Genomic DNA, 15,991 nt, shown 5'->3' on the forward strand with positions numbered 1-15,991 from the left:
TTTCACAGCAATTGAGCAAAGTGTTTTAACTGTGCAGTTTCCACTGGGAGCAAAATAGAAAGGTTAACCTGTTTCCAGCCCAATGCCTTCATGTGGGAGAGAATTGCTTATCTGCTTCCCTTTGGAAAAGCTTTGTTTCATCTTGCATTTAAATGCTCTGAGGGCACAAAGATGTTTCCTGTTCAGTGATGTATCACAGCCAGATTTTTTTATTCTTTCATAAGGAATTGTAATAAAAATGTATCGCAGTAATCCCAAAATAACTAAGCCAATTTCTAAATGAGAACCTCCAACACAGGCAAAATGTAATATTGTTATGTATTTATTCACTTTGTATTTGTTACCTGCAACTGCAAGGCAAGTTAAGGACATTTTTAAAAACAACATGCTTTACATGGAGTTACATGTGAGGAGGAAAAAACCTAAAAGGAATCCTTCTTAAATCAAGTGAACATTCAATCCAGTGCATGTCTCACACCTGAGTAACACAGGAAATACAAAAATTATTTAAGTCTCACTTGTAGGAAGGTACAAAGGACAAGAAGCCAGGCTTTGCCCATCTTACCTCCTTTCATTTGCATTATTCAAATACAAGAAAAGTTATTTCTGAAGGAACATAAAGATTTCTGTAGAAACACACAGTCTTGTTTTGATGTCTGATAAGGAAAATTCATTCATCAGATACACAGGTAAATGTTCCTAGAGTTCTTGACCCAGGCAGCAGCCCCAAAGGAAAAAAACACCATGACATCTTCATTGGAGAGATGTTCACAAATCCAATCTGACAATCACAGAGAAAGTTTGAAGTACACTTTGCCAGAAGAATAACACTTAAAAAGGAAAAGAAAAGCTGTGAGTAGCACATGGAAGAAAATACAGTGGTACCTCAGGTTACAAACAACTCAGGTTATAGACTCCGCTAATCCGGAAGTAGTACCTCAGGTTAAGAACTTTACCTCAGGATGAGAACAGAAATCGTGCGGCAGCAGTGGGAGGCCGCATTAGCTAAAGTGGTACCACAGGTTAAGAACGGTTTCAGGTTAAGAACGGACCTCCAGAACGAATTAAGTTCATATCCAGAGGTACCACTGTAATGTAAAATGGTGCATTAGGCTCAGTGGCTGCAGAAAGATTCAGAAGGGATATCTGACTTCACTTATGTGCAGCAGGAAGTAAAAGAGCCTCGCCAGCAACTAAAAACATTAGTTGGCTACCAAGGCCAGTCAAAGCATGTGGATCCTTGCTTATAAGGAAAGGATTGCACAACTCTGCCTTTCAACTCTCTTTTATCCCTATGATCTCCTGCTCTTGTATTTTCTTTAATATACTTTTTTACATGGCATGCCTACTCCTTTTGTTTTTTAAACCTGACAATAAAGAACATGCTGGGTTTTGTGGGACTAACTGCCAAGTGTCTCACAGAAGATGTAAGGTGTGTGCACCTCTGTGGAATCTCAAGATCACTGTGGATGAATTTATATGGGTGTTGTTTTAAGGAGCAATTTGGAAACTTGGCATGAGGGCAATTTATATAAAACTCAATAGAAAAAATAGAATGCACACCTTGATTGTTTTTTAAACTAAGCCCAGATCTAAGTAGTATTTGTCCCTGGAAACAACTGAATATATATAAATTCTTGTCATACGAGGCCCTTCTCTATGACCCCCCCCCCCCAAATACCCAGAGAGGTTCAGAAGGTAGCAACCAGAGAATGGGCCTTTTCTGTGGTGGCTCCCTGATTGTGGAATACCTGACACCATCATTGCATGCCTTTAGGCACCAGGCAAAAACATTCCTCCTTTACCCAGGCCTATGGCTATTAAATAATCTATGGCCTGTAAAAGTGTGGGGGAGAGGATTGTTTTTATGATGACTAAGCTATCTGTCAGTGTGCTTTTTATTGTTTTTATCACTGATGTTTTGTAATGTGTTTTTAATGTTGTACACTGCCCTGAGATCTTTTGATAAAGTGTGGTATATAAAATGAAATAATAATAATAATAATAATAATAATAATAATAATAATAATATACAGAGAGAGTACATGCTATTGTACTGGCTACCCACTAGCTCATAACCAAAATTTACTCGGTAATGTTACTTTCTTTTTCTTTTTTTAAAGAGCCGATTACTGTAACTTCTAGCTGCTTTCATTTAAAACATTTTCAAGTACCACAATTATTGTTACTTATTTCACTAGATTCAAAAACTAAAATTGTGTATAAGAAAATTGTAATATCTGATGTGGGCACATGCTAAGCACATTTTTAGTAGCACTAATAATAAAATAAGATCGAGTAATTTCTGGTTATTAGGAGTATTAGCAAGTCCTTTATTCAACGCACACTCACAACACTCACACAGGCATAATTGCAATTAGTCTGTACTTTGGGTTGTATGGGAATGCATGCACGCACACAGCAAGATGCAATGTAGTTAAGCTCTTGCACAGCTTCCTACGTGTGTCAATGTACCATTAGGTCTGAAAAACAACTAAGCATTGCCCTACCCACAAAAAACTCACATAGCACTCACCGTTCTCAAAAGAAACACACTTATTCATTCCCCTCATTCGTAGCCAACCCACCCAAATAATTTGCAAATACTGTAATTATGTTTGTTTGAATATGAAGTGTTGCATAAAAGGTTTCACTGAAACGCACAGAAGATTCTATCTTATTTTTAGGGGATAAACAGATTCCAGAGGTGTGATCTCCTCCAGCCAATCACAAAGCTAAGACACAATGCTGCCATTTCTCCACGTCCTATTACAGCAAAGGGTGGCTTGTTTTTCTGCTTTTGTCTGAGATCTTAAATGATGAATGGCTGCTTCAGGGAAAAGATCAAGCTGTGCAGTTGAGATTTATTATGAAAAGTAGATGGAACAAACAGCAAGTGTCAGAGTAGAAAACATGTTCCTCTCTACTGTTTGTATCTCTCTAAACCTAAACTTACAGGGCCAAATTAGGCAGGATAGGAGACGACCTCTAAGAAGAATCCGGTTTGCTGCTGAACCTCTTAAATTTTAAGAGTCTAAAAAGTGGAAGGGAGGGTGCTGAAGAACAAAGTGAACAAGCAGGAGGAGCTGGAGCCTTTGCCAGCTCTTCCTCCACAAAACTATTTTAGAAAAAAGAACCCACACTCACACGTCTCTGCCTGATGTTCAACAAACATGGCTTTGCAAAAAGAAAAGAAAAGAAGGTAGTATATTTTTCTCTAAGCTGGGATTCCATAACCAGAAACGATCCCTACCAGGAGAAAAATGGCTAAAAGCAAGCAATTGTGGCTGGACAAATGAAGATGTGAGAAGTTGAGGTTACAGCAGCACTGCAACTTCGGTAGGCATTTACTTGAAATGCACGTGTGAAATTCTCACAACCTAAATGCAGGTTTCATGTTCCTTCTGTTCAGATTTTAAAGCACATGAAACCATCCTCCAGGTACCTCAAATGGCTGTCCGCTTCTCAAACTTCCATTAACAAATACATTTGGGAACTATACTGGGGATTTTAATTTCTCAAACCCGAGTCACATGCCAAAACATGGCAGAGTTACAATGGACTTTTCCGCTACCATTCACCTTCCTTACATCAAGGACCGCATGCCCACCCCTTTTGCCTGCCTCATCCATTCTCTCTCCCCACTCCCCAAAACAAACCTCTAGCTTTGGTGTTCCACAAACTGGTGGTTGCAGTAGTTGTAGAACTCTTTCTCCTACGTGGCTCTTTATTTAAAGGTATTTTTCTATAACTTTAGAGGTAGATCATGCAAAATAGTTCACAAAAGGCCATATAACAATAATCAGTGTTTTTTTTAAATACAGTAAGAGGAAAATATGGCAGTTTAGAGCAAGCTATGATTGCCTCTTCTCAGCTCCCTTTGGGGCAAGATAGTCTTTCAGAAGTCCCTGTGGGGCAGCTGGAGAAGAGAGGGGCCAACACTGGGAGAGGGATTGTAGCAGCTTGCTAGGCCGTTTCTATCTTCCCTGCTCTCCCTGGGGCAAGCTGGTCTTTGGAACGAACAGCAGGTCTATTAAGCTCCTATACACGGACCACATATATGGCTCATCTTGTTTCAACCCACCTAATGGTACACAGGAAGAAAGTGTTTTTGTTTTTGTTTCAAATGTATATTCTCTTCTGTCAACCAGGCTCCCATAATAGCTAATAGAAAACCAATAAGCTTATTGATGTTACCAGCCTCCAATATATCAAACTGGTGGTATCCAACAGCGCATCTTTTTCTATCGCTATATATGGCTGACCAGCTGACTCCAGCAGAGGGACAGCGTGGGGGTGCTGTGGGGGCCATGACCCCAGCCAGAATTTTGAGAGGGGGCGCAAACAGTCGCCCCCACAGCAGACTCCTTCATCGGAGCCTACTTCACACCAGAAGGAGCTGCACCAGGTCAGGTCTGACCCAAGGGAAAAGAGCAGGCGAGTGGGCGGCAGTGCTGCCACCCACCCACCTCGGCCATGGCACACTTGGTGCCCGGCAGCAGCAGCTCTGCCACTGGGTCACTTCTAACCTGACAGCAGAGAACAGCTCTCCTCAAGCTGCAGTAGCACCACTGCCAGGTCAGAAAGGTGGCAGAGAGGAGGAGGAGGAGGAGAGTGGGCAGCAACTTCCCACCCCTCTCCTAACCCTGAACTGTGGCATGCAGAGGGTGCCCTCCGCACCCCTCAGGGGCACGCTCCAAGCGCCCACCCCAGGCAGAATGGGCATACGCTCCACTGCTGGACTACAGCCAGGCAGGCGGAGATGCTAGGCACCAAGGATGGTTCCTGGACATCTCCATCCAGTCGCAAAATGCAACTGGCACCTGGCTAATTTTGAGCGCTGCTCCAAAACCTGATGTAGCTGTTTGGGGGACCCCGTGGAGTAGATTGCGAGGGTGCAGATTGCTGCGGCAAGGAAAAGGGGAAGTCTCATCATGTCCAGCAGTGTGATGTCATATCTTACCCCACACAGGCAGCACACTGCAATGTATTTCTGTTTATTTGGAAGTGAAATCGTATTTCTTCAACAATGACGTCTAATAAATGGCTTTCCCCCATTTCACATCTTTTTACATCTGTAAAATGTAAGGGGCCAGTCCTCAAATATCCAGCTGATCCATGCCCTATTTGCCTCAATGGCTTGTGCCGGAGGTGTTCCTGCAGCTACCAGCCGAAGGGAACAACAACAGTGTTGTATGACAAGTATAAACAAGTTTACATGCTCCATAGTTGCTAAACTGAATAAAGCACAGATATTAAGAGCAGTAGAAACAGCTTTTATTTTCGTAGTTATTTTATTACTAGAAATCACAGACTGAAAAGTCCACCAATGTTAACATTCACAAAACTATAGTAGGTAATTAGTTAGGACTACAGTCCCATTCCCTGGGTTCCAAACCTGCCATAAACCACAACACTTTTCTTTTTAGAGCTCGAGACTATCCCAAATTTACACTTCTCTTTATAAAGGTTACTATACCAGCTACTTTCCACAAGCAAACATTTCACTTTGTCATAGAATCTGTGTCCTTTTTGAGTAAACAAGTGTACTTTTATTGACCTTTGGGGGAGAACTCAGCTCAGACAATGTTTCCCATACTTAGTTTTGCCGATATTTTGGGTAGCTAAAAGGACTGTGTAAGCAAAGTCTATACACAGAGCTTGTTGCAAGACTGCAGCTTTCATATTTAATATGAAAATGTATTAACTGTGCCTTTAAAATATGAGCACCAATTTCTCTCAGGAGTTAAGCATTGTTACCCGCAGAGTAGACCTCTTGGTTGCTCACCCCCAGCTGTATCAGATTGCATCTTAGTCTGCTTCCTGCAGCTGTAGGCTAGACAGAGCCTCCATACAGGTTTGAGGACCTGAATATACATATGGAAGTACTTTCATATACCTTTGACTGCAATGATCCAGTTTCCATACAGCTACCTTAAATTATTCTACCCTGAGAAACTAGAGCAAAATTTCCTATTCACTGTTGTCTACGTATTATGGGTGGTGCTGTGGTCTAAACCACTGAGCCGCTTGGGCTTGCCGATCAGAAGGTCGATGGTTTGAATCCCAGCAATGTGGTGAGCTCCCCTTGCTTGGTCCCAGCTCCTGCCAACCTAACAGTTCGAAAGCACACCAAAAAGTGCAAGTAGATAAATAGGTACTGCTCCGGCGGGAAGGTAAACAGTGTTTCTGTGCATTGCTCTGGTTTCGGTGTTTCGTTGCACCAGAAGCAGCTTAGTCATGCTGGCCTCATGACCTGGAAAATCTGTCTGCGGACAAACATCGGCTCCGTCGACCTGTAAAGCAATATGAGCGCCGCAACCACAGAATCGTCCACGACTGGACTTAACTGTCAGGGGTCCTTTACCCTTTACCATATTATGACATGTTCACAAAAGGCCATATAACAATAATCAGTGCTTGTTAGTTGTACACCAATGCTGCTGTTAGTTGTACACCAGTGGCAACTTAGGTTGCAGCAGTTCCTTACATGCCAGCACCTATGCAAGTTTTACAGCTGAAATGCAATGGGTGTCGCTTTCAAAATAAGCATTGTAAAGAAAACCTGAAACCATCTCACATCTAATGAATGCAGAATATTTAGTTAAAAACAATGAAGTCACAGTGCCCCCAAGTGAGGGGGAAGGAGAAGTAAGCAGAATTCATGCAGCAATGAGAATGTCCAGACCTTCAACATGCAACTGGTGCAACTTTTCCGTTCAGCAGGTACTAATGCATGTCTAGATCACATGTCCAGTCCTTGGCCTAGCTAGCATAATGTTATGCTTGGATTTAAGGGAAATTAGTTTTGAGTTCACTTCTTTTGTTTTGATTTTCTACCACTTATTTAGATTTGAAGGTGGTGTTAATGAGCTGGATTAGCCCTTCATGCCCCCAAAGTCACTCCCTTACATCCAATCATGGTGTTCATCATTGGACAGGAATATCCTCTTTCCTGCACTATTTATGCGCTTTTGATGTCTGCCCCTATAATTCTAGAAAGTTTTCCCCTGAAGACTCCAATCTGAGCATGGTTAAAAGCATATAAGTATTTTTAGATTAGTTTTCTGTTGTCATAGCCAAGCTGTCCTATATTCATTGGGAGGGAAGGCGGTTTCACGTGTCATTTTTACTCATCCAGCTTCTTAAGCCTGGAAAGGGAGCTATATCTTTTTGAAGCAAACTGTTCAGGGGATAATTTCTGGTCATGGCATCATCACTAGTTGGTGCCGATCTTTCAGTTCCAACAGAAGACCAGCTTATAACTCAAGTTTTTGGATGAATATGGGTATCTGCATTTTATAAATAGCTTTATTTGCTGTGTAAGCTATTGTCCAGGCTTCCTCAACCTCGGCCCTCCAGTTGTTTTGAGACTACAATCCCCATCATCCCTGACCACTGGTCCGGCTAGCTAGGGATCATGGGAGTTGTAGGCCAAAAACATCTGGGGGGCCGAGGTTGAGGAAACCTGCTCTTGTTTGTTTTTATATTTTGACTGACTAGATTGGGGTTGGACTAGATTGCCCTTGGTGTCCCTTCCAACTCTACAATTCTATGAAAATATATAAACACAGTGGGAGCCTCTGGCATATGATGGGCATCTAGGTTAGGTTACTGAAATGCATTATACGCAGGGCTGCCTCTGAAGACGCATGGAAACGTCAGCTGATGCAGAATTCAGTGGCCAGGTTGCTCACCAGGGAAAGAAGGTTTGAGCATGTAACATCACTCTTGGCCTGACTGCACTGCCTGCCTATCAGTCTCTGGGTCCAGTTCAAAGTACTGGTTTTGACCTATAAGGCCTTATGTGGCTCAGGACCACAATACCTCAAGGGCTGCCTCTCCCCTTATGAGCCTACCTGAACCCTGCAATCATAATCTGAGGTCCTTCTTCATGTGCCCCCTCCACAAAAGGTCCAGAGGGCGGCAACACAAGAACAGGACTTTTCTTCAGGGGCTCCTTGCCTGTGGAATGCTCTTGCCAGGAAGACCTTCCCTGGTGGTTTTGTTACATATCTTTAGGCACCAGGCAAAAACTTTCCTCTTCTCATAGGCCGTTGGCTAACAATCTATGGCCTTTTAAACTGGGGAGGGGGGGTGTTGTATTGTTTTGCTTGTTTGTTGTGTATTTTTGTTTTTAAATTGTGATGAAGAGCAGTATAGAAATTTTAAAAATACAAAAATATAATAAATAAATTTAATATTTGCTGATAGCTTCTCTTTTAACCTTGGGGGCCACATAAGGAAAACTCATCTTTTTTGTTGGGTGTGTATAGTTTAAGAACTCTTGCTCAATGCAATCAAAACAGAAATCATTTTCTGGCTTGAAGTGGAAACAAAGTTTCACTTTGGATAATCACAAACACTGAAACCAAAGCCTGAAAATGAACTCTTTTCGGTTTCCAAAATACTGTGGTTAAGACACCCTCTTTTTCCAAATGAAAGCAATAGCTAATATAAATCAAGTAGAACAACAATGTTCTGGGAAACGGGGGGGAAACAAAGCCAACAGACTGTTGTGACTCTAAGCCCAAACAGGAATATTTCAGCAGGCACACACATTCTTTGAATTTATTCTGATAGTTCAGGGATATAACTTATATTTAGGCATAGCTCTGTTAAAACCAAACAACTTTTTTTCTTTGCCTCTCACAAGCTAAAGACAAGGACACTTGCCCGGTTAAGAAAGTCACAAATGAAGTTAACTGAAGCAATATGCCATGCTCAAAACAATTAGGACAGCAAATCAACTTGCTTAGCTTCATACCCATTCTCTAGCTTTGCACTTCGAAGTAAAAAGTGTGAAAACCGACATCCAAATTAGCTCTGCGCTTCATCATCACAATCGCTGTGGTGACACTGTACCCTTGGCTGCATTTGCTCCTTTATCAGTTTGGGGCTGGGAAGAAGCATATCTTGTTGTTTTGCATGACTGAACATTTCTCCACAATCTAGGAACTGCACAGCCCTTTAAGATAAGGGTCAGACTGTTGCCACAGGCATCTGAAGCCTGATTGCATAGAGCTTTTTAATTTCTTCCAAGGGCAGAAATCTTCCAGGCAAACTTCACACTGGGTGGGAGAAGGAAGAGAACAACAAAAACTGACAAAGCTTTTTTTCACAGGAGAGCCAGCTGCTGTGTAAACATACATTTCATTATCATTTGGCAGCAGTTCAGCCAGATGACAGTCAGATACAAGGCATGCAAATCCTATGACCTAACATAACCCAAGCTAAAAACACAGCAGTGCAGACTTCTTCAACCTGGTGCTCTCCAAAGTTTGGACAACTCCTCCAGGCAGCCCCAGCCAGCTTCTTTGTTTAGAAATCCTGATATGCTTAGAAAGATGTAAAAAAATGAAGAACCACAGCTATCAGTCTCCTGACTTCAGGAAGTGTGTTGTCAAAAAACATTATGGTTGCAACTCATTCTAACTATGCATCTTTGTAAGGAATAATTTTTCACAAAAGTTCAAGCAAGTTCAAAAATGGACAAACAAAATGATTAAGGGGCTGAAGCGATTCCCCTATTGCAGCATTTGGGGCTTTTCAGGGTAGAGAAATGGCAAGTAAGAGGCAACATGATACAAGTTTTTAAATTATGCAGGGCATGACAGAGAAAAGTGTTTCTCCCTTTCTCATAACAGTAGAGTTTGTGGGCATCTAATGAAGCTTAAGGTTGGAAGGGTCATGACAGATAAAAGAAAGTACTTCTACACAGAGCGCCTAGTTAAACAATGTGCAGAAACAGAGGAGCTGCCTGTAAGTTCCACTGAGTTCAATGGGGCTTACTCCCAGGTGAGTTGGGTATAGAGTTTAAGCCTTAAACACCTTCAGTATGCTACATGGCTAATACCCAGTCCCTAACCAAGTACATGCTTCAAGTTCAAAATAATATTTTTTTAGTGGCCCAGAGTGCCTTCCATCAGCTTCGGTTGGTGGCCCAGCTACGCCCTTATCTGGACAGGGATAGCCTAACTACCGTTGTCTATGCCCTGGTAACCTCAAGGTTAGATTACTGCAATGCATTATATGTAGGGCTGCCTCTCAAGACGGTTCGGAAACTTCAGCTGGTGCAGAATTCAGCAGCCAGATTGCTCACTGGAGCAAGACGGTTTGAGCATATTACACCGATCCTGGTCCAACTGGAGTGGCCACCAATTAGTTTCCGGGCCCAATTCAGAGTGCTGGTTTTGACCTATAAAGCCTTAAATGGCTCAGGATCACAATACCTCAAGGACTGCCTCTTCCTATATGAACCTACCCGGACCCTGAAATCATCTTCTTCATGAGACTCTTCCTCGAGAGGTCAGGAAGGTGGTAACATGAGAATGGACCTCCTCTGCAATGGCTCCCCATCTGTGGGATGTTCTCCCCAGGGAAGTTTGCCTGGTGCCTTCACTATACACCTTTAGGCGCCAGGCAAAAACGTTCATTTTTGACAAGGCCTTTGCCTGACCCGATCTACATCCTATACCCTTTTTAAAATGCTGGCTCTTTTTAGGGTTTTTTTATTGGGTTGTTGTTTGTATTCTGATTTTACGTATGTGATCCTTTGTGTGAACCACCCAGAGACCTTCGGGTATAGGGCAGTATAGAAATAAAATAAAGAAATAAAATAAAATATATAACGTATGACAAAGAAGAACCAACTTATTACAATTTAATGTAAGCAGAGAAGGTAATGGAGATCTCCTGACAAATGAAACTCAAAAAAGAAGATGACCATTGAGATTTAGCTGTATGTTCTCATACCATGGCAAAGTATTTTATTAAGGATTATCAGACTTTTTAATGCATATAATTGCTTGCTACCATATATTACCAGTAACAGGGTAATCAAGACTCTGAAAATATTTTAACCCATATTGTCACGTATTTTTGTTTTGTATTAGCAATTGTATTACACAAACAAGAGAAAAAGTATGTGTAAAAAGTCATTTAAACGTCAGATTTGCACAAGTCATCGAACTACAAGTTGTTGTTTTTTAAGTATCTACTGAAAGGATAACAACAACCTCCACAGGATTCAGAAACATTGCATGCCAATATAAATCATTTAAATATAAACTTTCTTAAAATGCGAGACTCATTTTTTTGGGGGGGGGTTTAAAGTTGCTTTAGTATTGTTTTATTTATTGTTCCCTTATTTGGGTATTTTTAAACTAAAGAACCAGTTTATAATTGTCTGTTATTGTGATTATACATCATTATTTCCAACAAGCATATTCTGATCCCATTTTTACAATCAGTATATCAAGCGACTAAACTACCAGTCTATTAAGCAATCTAAATAATTTATATAGCACAGAAAAATAAAAAAGAAAGGAATTTATAAGAAATAATTCAAAGTGCCCACAAATATTTCATTTCAATGAAAACAACCATTAGGCCAAGACTTGAAACTGCATCTGAGGTACTGCAAATAACCACTCATTACAAAAACATACTGAAAGAGATAGTTGACTGTTCCTTTACTGAATGTTTCACTTGGAGAGGCAAAGTACCACATTAAGCACAATGCTTTTGAGTTGGCAGAATGCTTGGAAAATTCTGCTCTCAGTTTAAGTTTACAAATACTCCTCTACATAAACCTTCCTGCCTGGGCCATCCTAAGAAGCAAATGTCAAAGGCATAATCCTAAACATGTCTACTCAGAAGTAAAAGGGTTACTCCCAGAAAACCTTCAACAGGAATGCAGCCTTAAAAAGCATTCTTTCCAGCAACCTTCTAAGTACTATAAGCAGCACTGTAACACTGTAGGCTTCTATCAGTCAGACTGGAGGAGGCCAAGAGTAGAACACAGACCACTGGTAGACCCAGACAACAACAATTCCTCTTGCCACACTAGTAATGGTAAGTGTGGAATCACCCAGCGGAAAGCATTATCAGAGGACACCCTTCTTCCCAATATTGAAGCTGCAGAGGGAAGCAGGTTTATTTTACTTAACAAAATCTATATACCGCTTCACTGTAGCAAAACCGCCAATCAATTTACAAGAAATATGAATTTTTTAAATAAAAACAGTTAAAACAAGGAATTAAAAACATTATAAAAAATTACATCAGCAGTGAACCAACAAGATGTCAAGATAGGCTTGCCTAAACAAAAATGTTTAAAGCAAGTTCCAAAAAAAATACAGCACCTGCCTGATGACAATAGGCAGGAAGTTCCAAAGCGAAGGTGTTGCCACACTAAAACAATAATTTATTACAAGCGCAGAACAAATATTATGTGGCACCTGTAACCTTGTCAGTGCCAAGGAATAGTTCAAGAAGTTTTGTGGTGCTCCAAAACTGGGAAGAAGGCTGGAAGTTTTGTGGACAGCCCTGTGGCCAAAGGATCCAGGCAGCCTTGGCCATGTAAGGCCAAACCGACAAGCAATCTTCACTCTGCCATTGGCTTTTCCTGCCCCAGGCTTCCCTATACCCCAGCAGGAAACATGGACAGCAGGAAGGGGTGGCACCCAACCAGACATGATCTCCACTGGTCCCTACATGAAGAAAGTGGGGACAAAGCTGGCACACTTTCCTGCCCAGCATTCTTTCCCTACAGAAAGGATTGCAAGGTGGGGACTGATGACTACAATTTTTGGCTGGACCTGCAAGGCCAGGCAAAAGTGGTAGATTATTAATGTCCATGGACCACCCGCAGGGGTAGTCAACATGGTGTCTCCACATGCTGTTGGACTACAACTCCATCAGGTCTGACTATTGGCTATGTTGACTGGGAATAATGGGAGTTGCATTCCAACAACATTGGTAGGACACCATGGTGACCACCAATGGACCACAGAGCCTGCTGATAGCTGGGATACTTTCCATGAATACTGGACTAGGTGGACATTGATCTTATCCAACAGGGCCCTTCATATGCTCTCAGGCAACAGTGCCTGCTCAGGTTAGCAACATAGAGGCCCAGATCCAACAATATTTCCTCCGTGAACTTCTACTTATACACAGCTATTACACTTTCTTAACCTGCCCACCAGACGCACCTGTTGCATAAAACATCCATACATCAGTGCAATATCATATGCAGTCCTGAAAAGTGTTAATGAGTTTCCTCATTCAGTCTCAGAATCAATTGCACCTCAATTTTGTCCTGTGTGTGGTCTGTTCAAGTGTTATCACCATGCACTGATGTGCTGTGATCATGAAAAAAACACACCATCCCATTTCCCTTCTGGACACTGGGCGAGTGGGGCGGGGGATAATTAGGGGAAAAGTTCAGTTATATGGTCTGAATCAGATATGTGCTAAAGTGTTGAGATCCTGAGGGCCACCATACATGAGACATTTAGCACTGAGCATGCCCTTCAGTACTAGCTTTTTCTGTAATGGGTGAGTGTCAATCTGAACTTATTTCCATGGTTTATCACTGTAGAACATTTATAATTCATGCTGAGTGGATAATATTATGGTATGAGCATGTATAGCAGGACTACTAATAGTGATAACTAACTTTGTAGCTTTACTATATTGTTATATTTGTCAGAACTTCTGGCTTTATAAACCTGTAACAACAAAAGTCAGGGCTGGTAGCACGGTGACAAAACAGGAACTATATTGGAAACACTCATATTTTAAAGCAGGCTGACTTAATATTAAGCTTAATTTCTGTCAAGTTCATTGTGAAAATCCAATGCATTTTTTTCTCAATAGTATTCAGTTGTCCATATACCTTAGGGGTGGGAAACTGGATCTGCTCTGGGGTGGTGGTCAGATTATCTCCCTCACCCTGCACTTACCAAGTTTGTCCACCTGTTGATTTGCCTGATGTCACAATGCAATCAAGTGACCTCTTTTGTCCACCCACCTTTTCAGAAGCTCCTTTCAAAGAGCTATTTTCTACAGTGATTGGCAGGTCTTCAGAAACCCCTTATAAAGAACCGTCTGGCCAGGCGCTTTGCAGGCACAGCCAGTCGGAGATCCCCTATATGACATTGGGTATAGGGAAGTGGACATGACCTGGCCAGAACTGTCTCATGGGCCAACTGGGGAGGCCTGCTGGTCCCAGTTAGGCCTGTGGGCTGGAGGTTCTCCACCCCTGCTTTAACTAGTTAAAAAGTAATAAATCTTGGCAAAATCTTCCACATGGAAGAATAAAAGTAATAATCTTCATCCCAATTAAAATTTGAAGGGCCCAATGACCTTGCAAAGGTTGGAGGATTCTGACCTTTATTTCAGGCAAGTAAATTCAGTGGCGGAGCTTCATGCTCTGGCACGGGGGGGGGGGGCGGAGAGCAGGCGGGGGGCACACCGCCTGTGGGGGCATGGTGCCCAGCACGGGCGGGGTGGCAGCCGTGATGGCACCCCACCAGGATCGCACGGCTGGGGGTAATGTGCCCCCCCCCCCGCACTCCTCTTCCTCCGCTAGCAAGTAAATTAACTGCTGAACAGGTCAATGGGACCTGTTAGAATTATACTGCAAGTGTAACATTCTTTACTTGCATAGAACATAGTTACTATCAACTGCTAATTCCAACAGAAAAGGAATGGAGATTATTTGCTGGAGTGTAATTAATCAGCACTGCTACTGTTCCACAGGTCTCCAATGAAGCACAATTTCCAAGCAAACACATTGGAACCATCTTTTATTAACTATATTACTATGAGCAGATGGAGAACTTGCTCAAAGAGCCACTTTGAGCCAAAGGTTTTCCCAAAGGTGCATTAATGTTTACTGCATAGTCCAGATAAGGTTAGGAGATTGAATTTTGTCAACTGGACGTTAATGATGTTGTGTGGGGGTAAATCCTAGTTCAATTCCCCTTAAGAAGATCACTGCTTAAATTTTCTTACATCCCAGTGCAAAACAAATTTTATTAGAATGAAATCTCATCGATCATTTACTCAGAGGTCAAGGTTTGGCAGCAGTAGAAGAAACAGACCTAAATCCTTGACAATCTTGGTGAAAGGTTCTCCAACACCAGGTCTGAGAAAGACTCCGTCTGCACCCTTGCGCCACGAAGCAAAAGTAGCTGCATGATACAATTCGGCTTAAGACAGGTCCCTGCTCTACCACGGTGACCTTGGTCCCTCACTTTGCTTTACCTCACAGGGCAGTTGCAAGGGTGAAAGGAGAAAAATCCCATGTGCCTTGAGCGCCTTGTCTTACCATCTAAACACGCACACACAAAACCTTCGTCCTGAAGACACCCAGGCAGAAAGAAGCAAGGCCTTCAGAACTCAGCGAAACTTATTCCAAGGGAAAGAGTTGCAAACTTCGAGACGCTCCCCGAGGAAAGCACAGGAGCCGGGCATTTACCTGAACGCTCATCAGGATGGCCTCGCTCTTCTCCCTCACGTCTCGGAAGGGGCACCTCTTGGACAGCATCAGCAGGCGGGCGAGCATTTCGTTCAGCCCGCCACGAGCCCCGCTGGGAGGCGGCGAGAGCCCTTCCGCCGCTGGCGACGCCGGAGGAGACGCGGCTTCTTTGGCCGGAGCCACCGCCTCGCTCTTCTTCAGGACCGCCTGCCTTATGCTCTCCATGGCGCTGTCTCTGGCGCTGCGCTCCCTGCTGCACAGCCCATCCCACCTCACCTCTCCATCTCGGTCGGCCATTGTCAGAAAGAGATTCCCCACTCCTCGCTCTCCCGGGACTCAGTTCTCCGAGGCGGCCGCCATCCTCCTCCTCCTCCCCAGAAGAGTCAAAGGAATATCGGAAGGCGGCGGCGGCAGCGCTGATCGGGGTCTTGTCCTGCTCCTTTCCCCCACTTCCCTTCTTACCCGCCAGCCCTCATTATAATGGCCGGGTGCCGAGAAGCGCTTCGCGGCTTTGTTGCAACCAAGCGCTATATAAATATTGCGAAATAAAATACGTCTCGCTCCCTGAATGCGCGAAGAGGCGCCTCCGTTAGGCTGCGAGAAGCTCGGCTTGCAGAGTCCGAGGACTTGCACGGCTAAGAAAGTTGCTTCGCGCTGGCTGGGACCGTGCGAGGAGGAGAGTCCCTCCCTTCCTGGCGCTCCTCTCTGCCCGCCGCCCCG

The 15,991-nt window shown here is 43.0% G+C and overlaps 1 protein-coding gene across 3 annotated transcripts in view; it reads right to left on the reverse strand.

Annotated features, from left to right (window-relative positions):
- SESN1 (sestrin 1) overlaps positions 1-15,568 on the reverse strand; it is a gene marked incomplete at its 5' end in the record, with an annotated part of 45,760 nt that extends 30,192 nt beyond the window's left edge. For all 3 annotated transcript variants that reach the window (XM_080998823.1, XM_080998822.1, XM_080998821.1), the window contains one exon: positions 15,272-15,568. In XM_080998823.1, coding sequence (XP_080854949.1) covers positions 15,272-15,568 — 297 coding nt within the window. The remainder of the gene's footprint in view (positions 1-15,271) is intronic.
- Positions 15,569-15,991: the final 423 nt, after the last annotated feature.

The sequence above is a fragment of the Podarcis pityusensis genome (genome assembly GCF_964106645.2).
Source record: "Podarcis pityusensis genome assembly, chromosome: 3".
NCBI classification, from domain to species: domain Eukaryota; kingdom Metazoa; phylum Chordata; class Lepidosauria; order Squamata; family Lacertidae; genus Podarcis; species Podarcis pityusensis.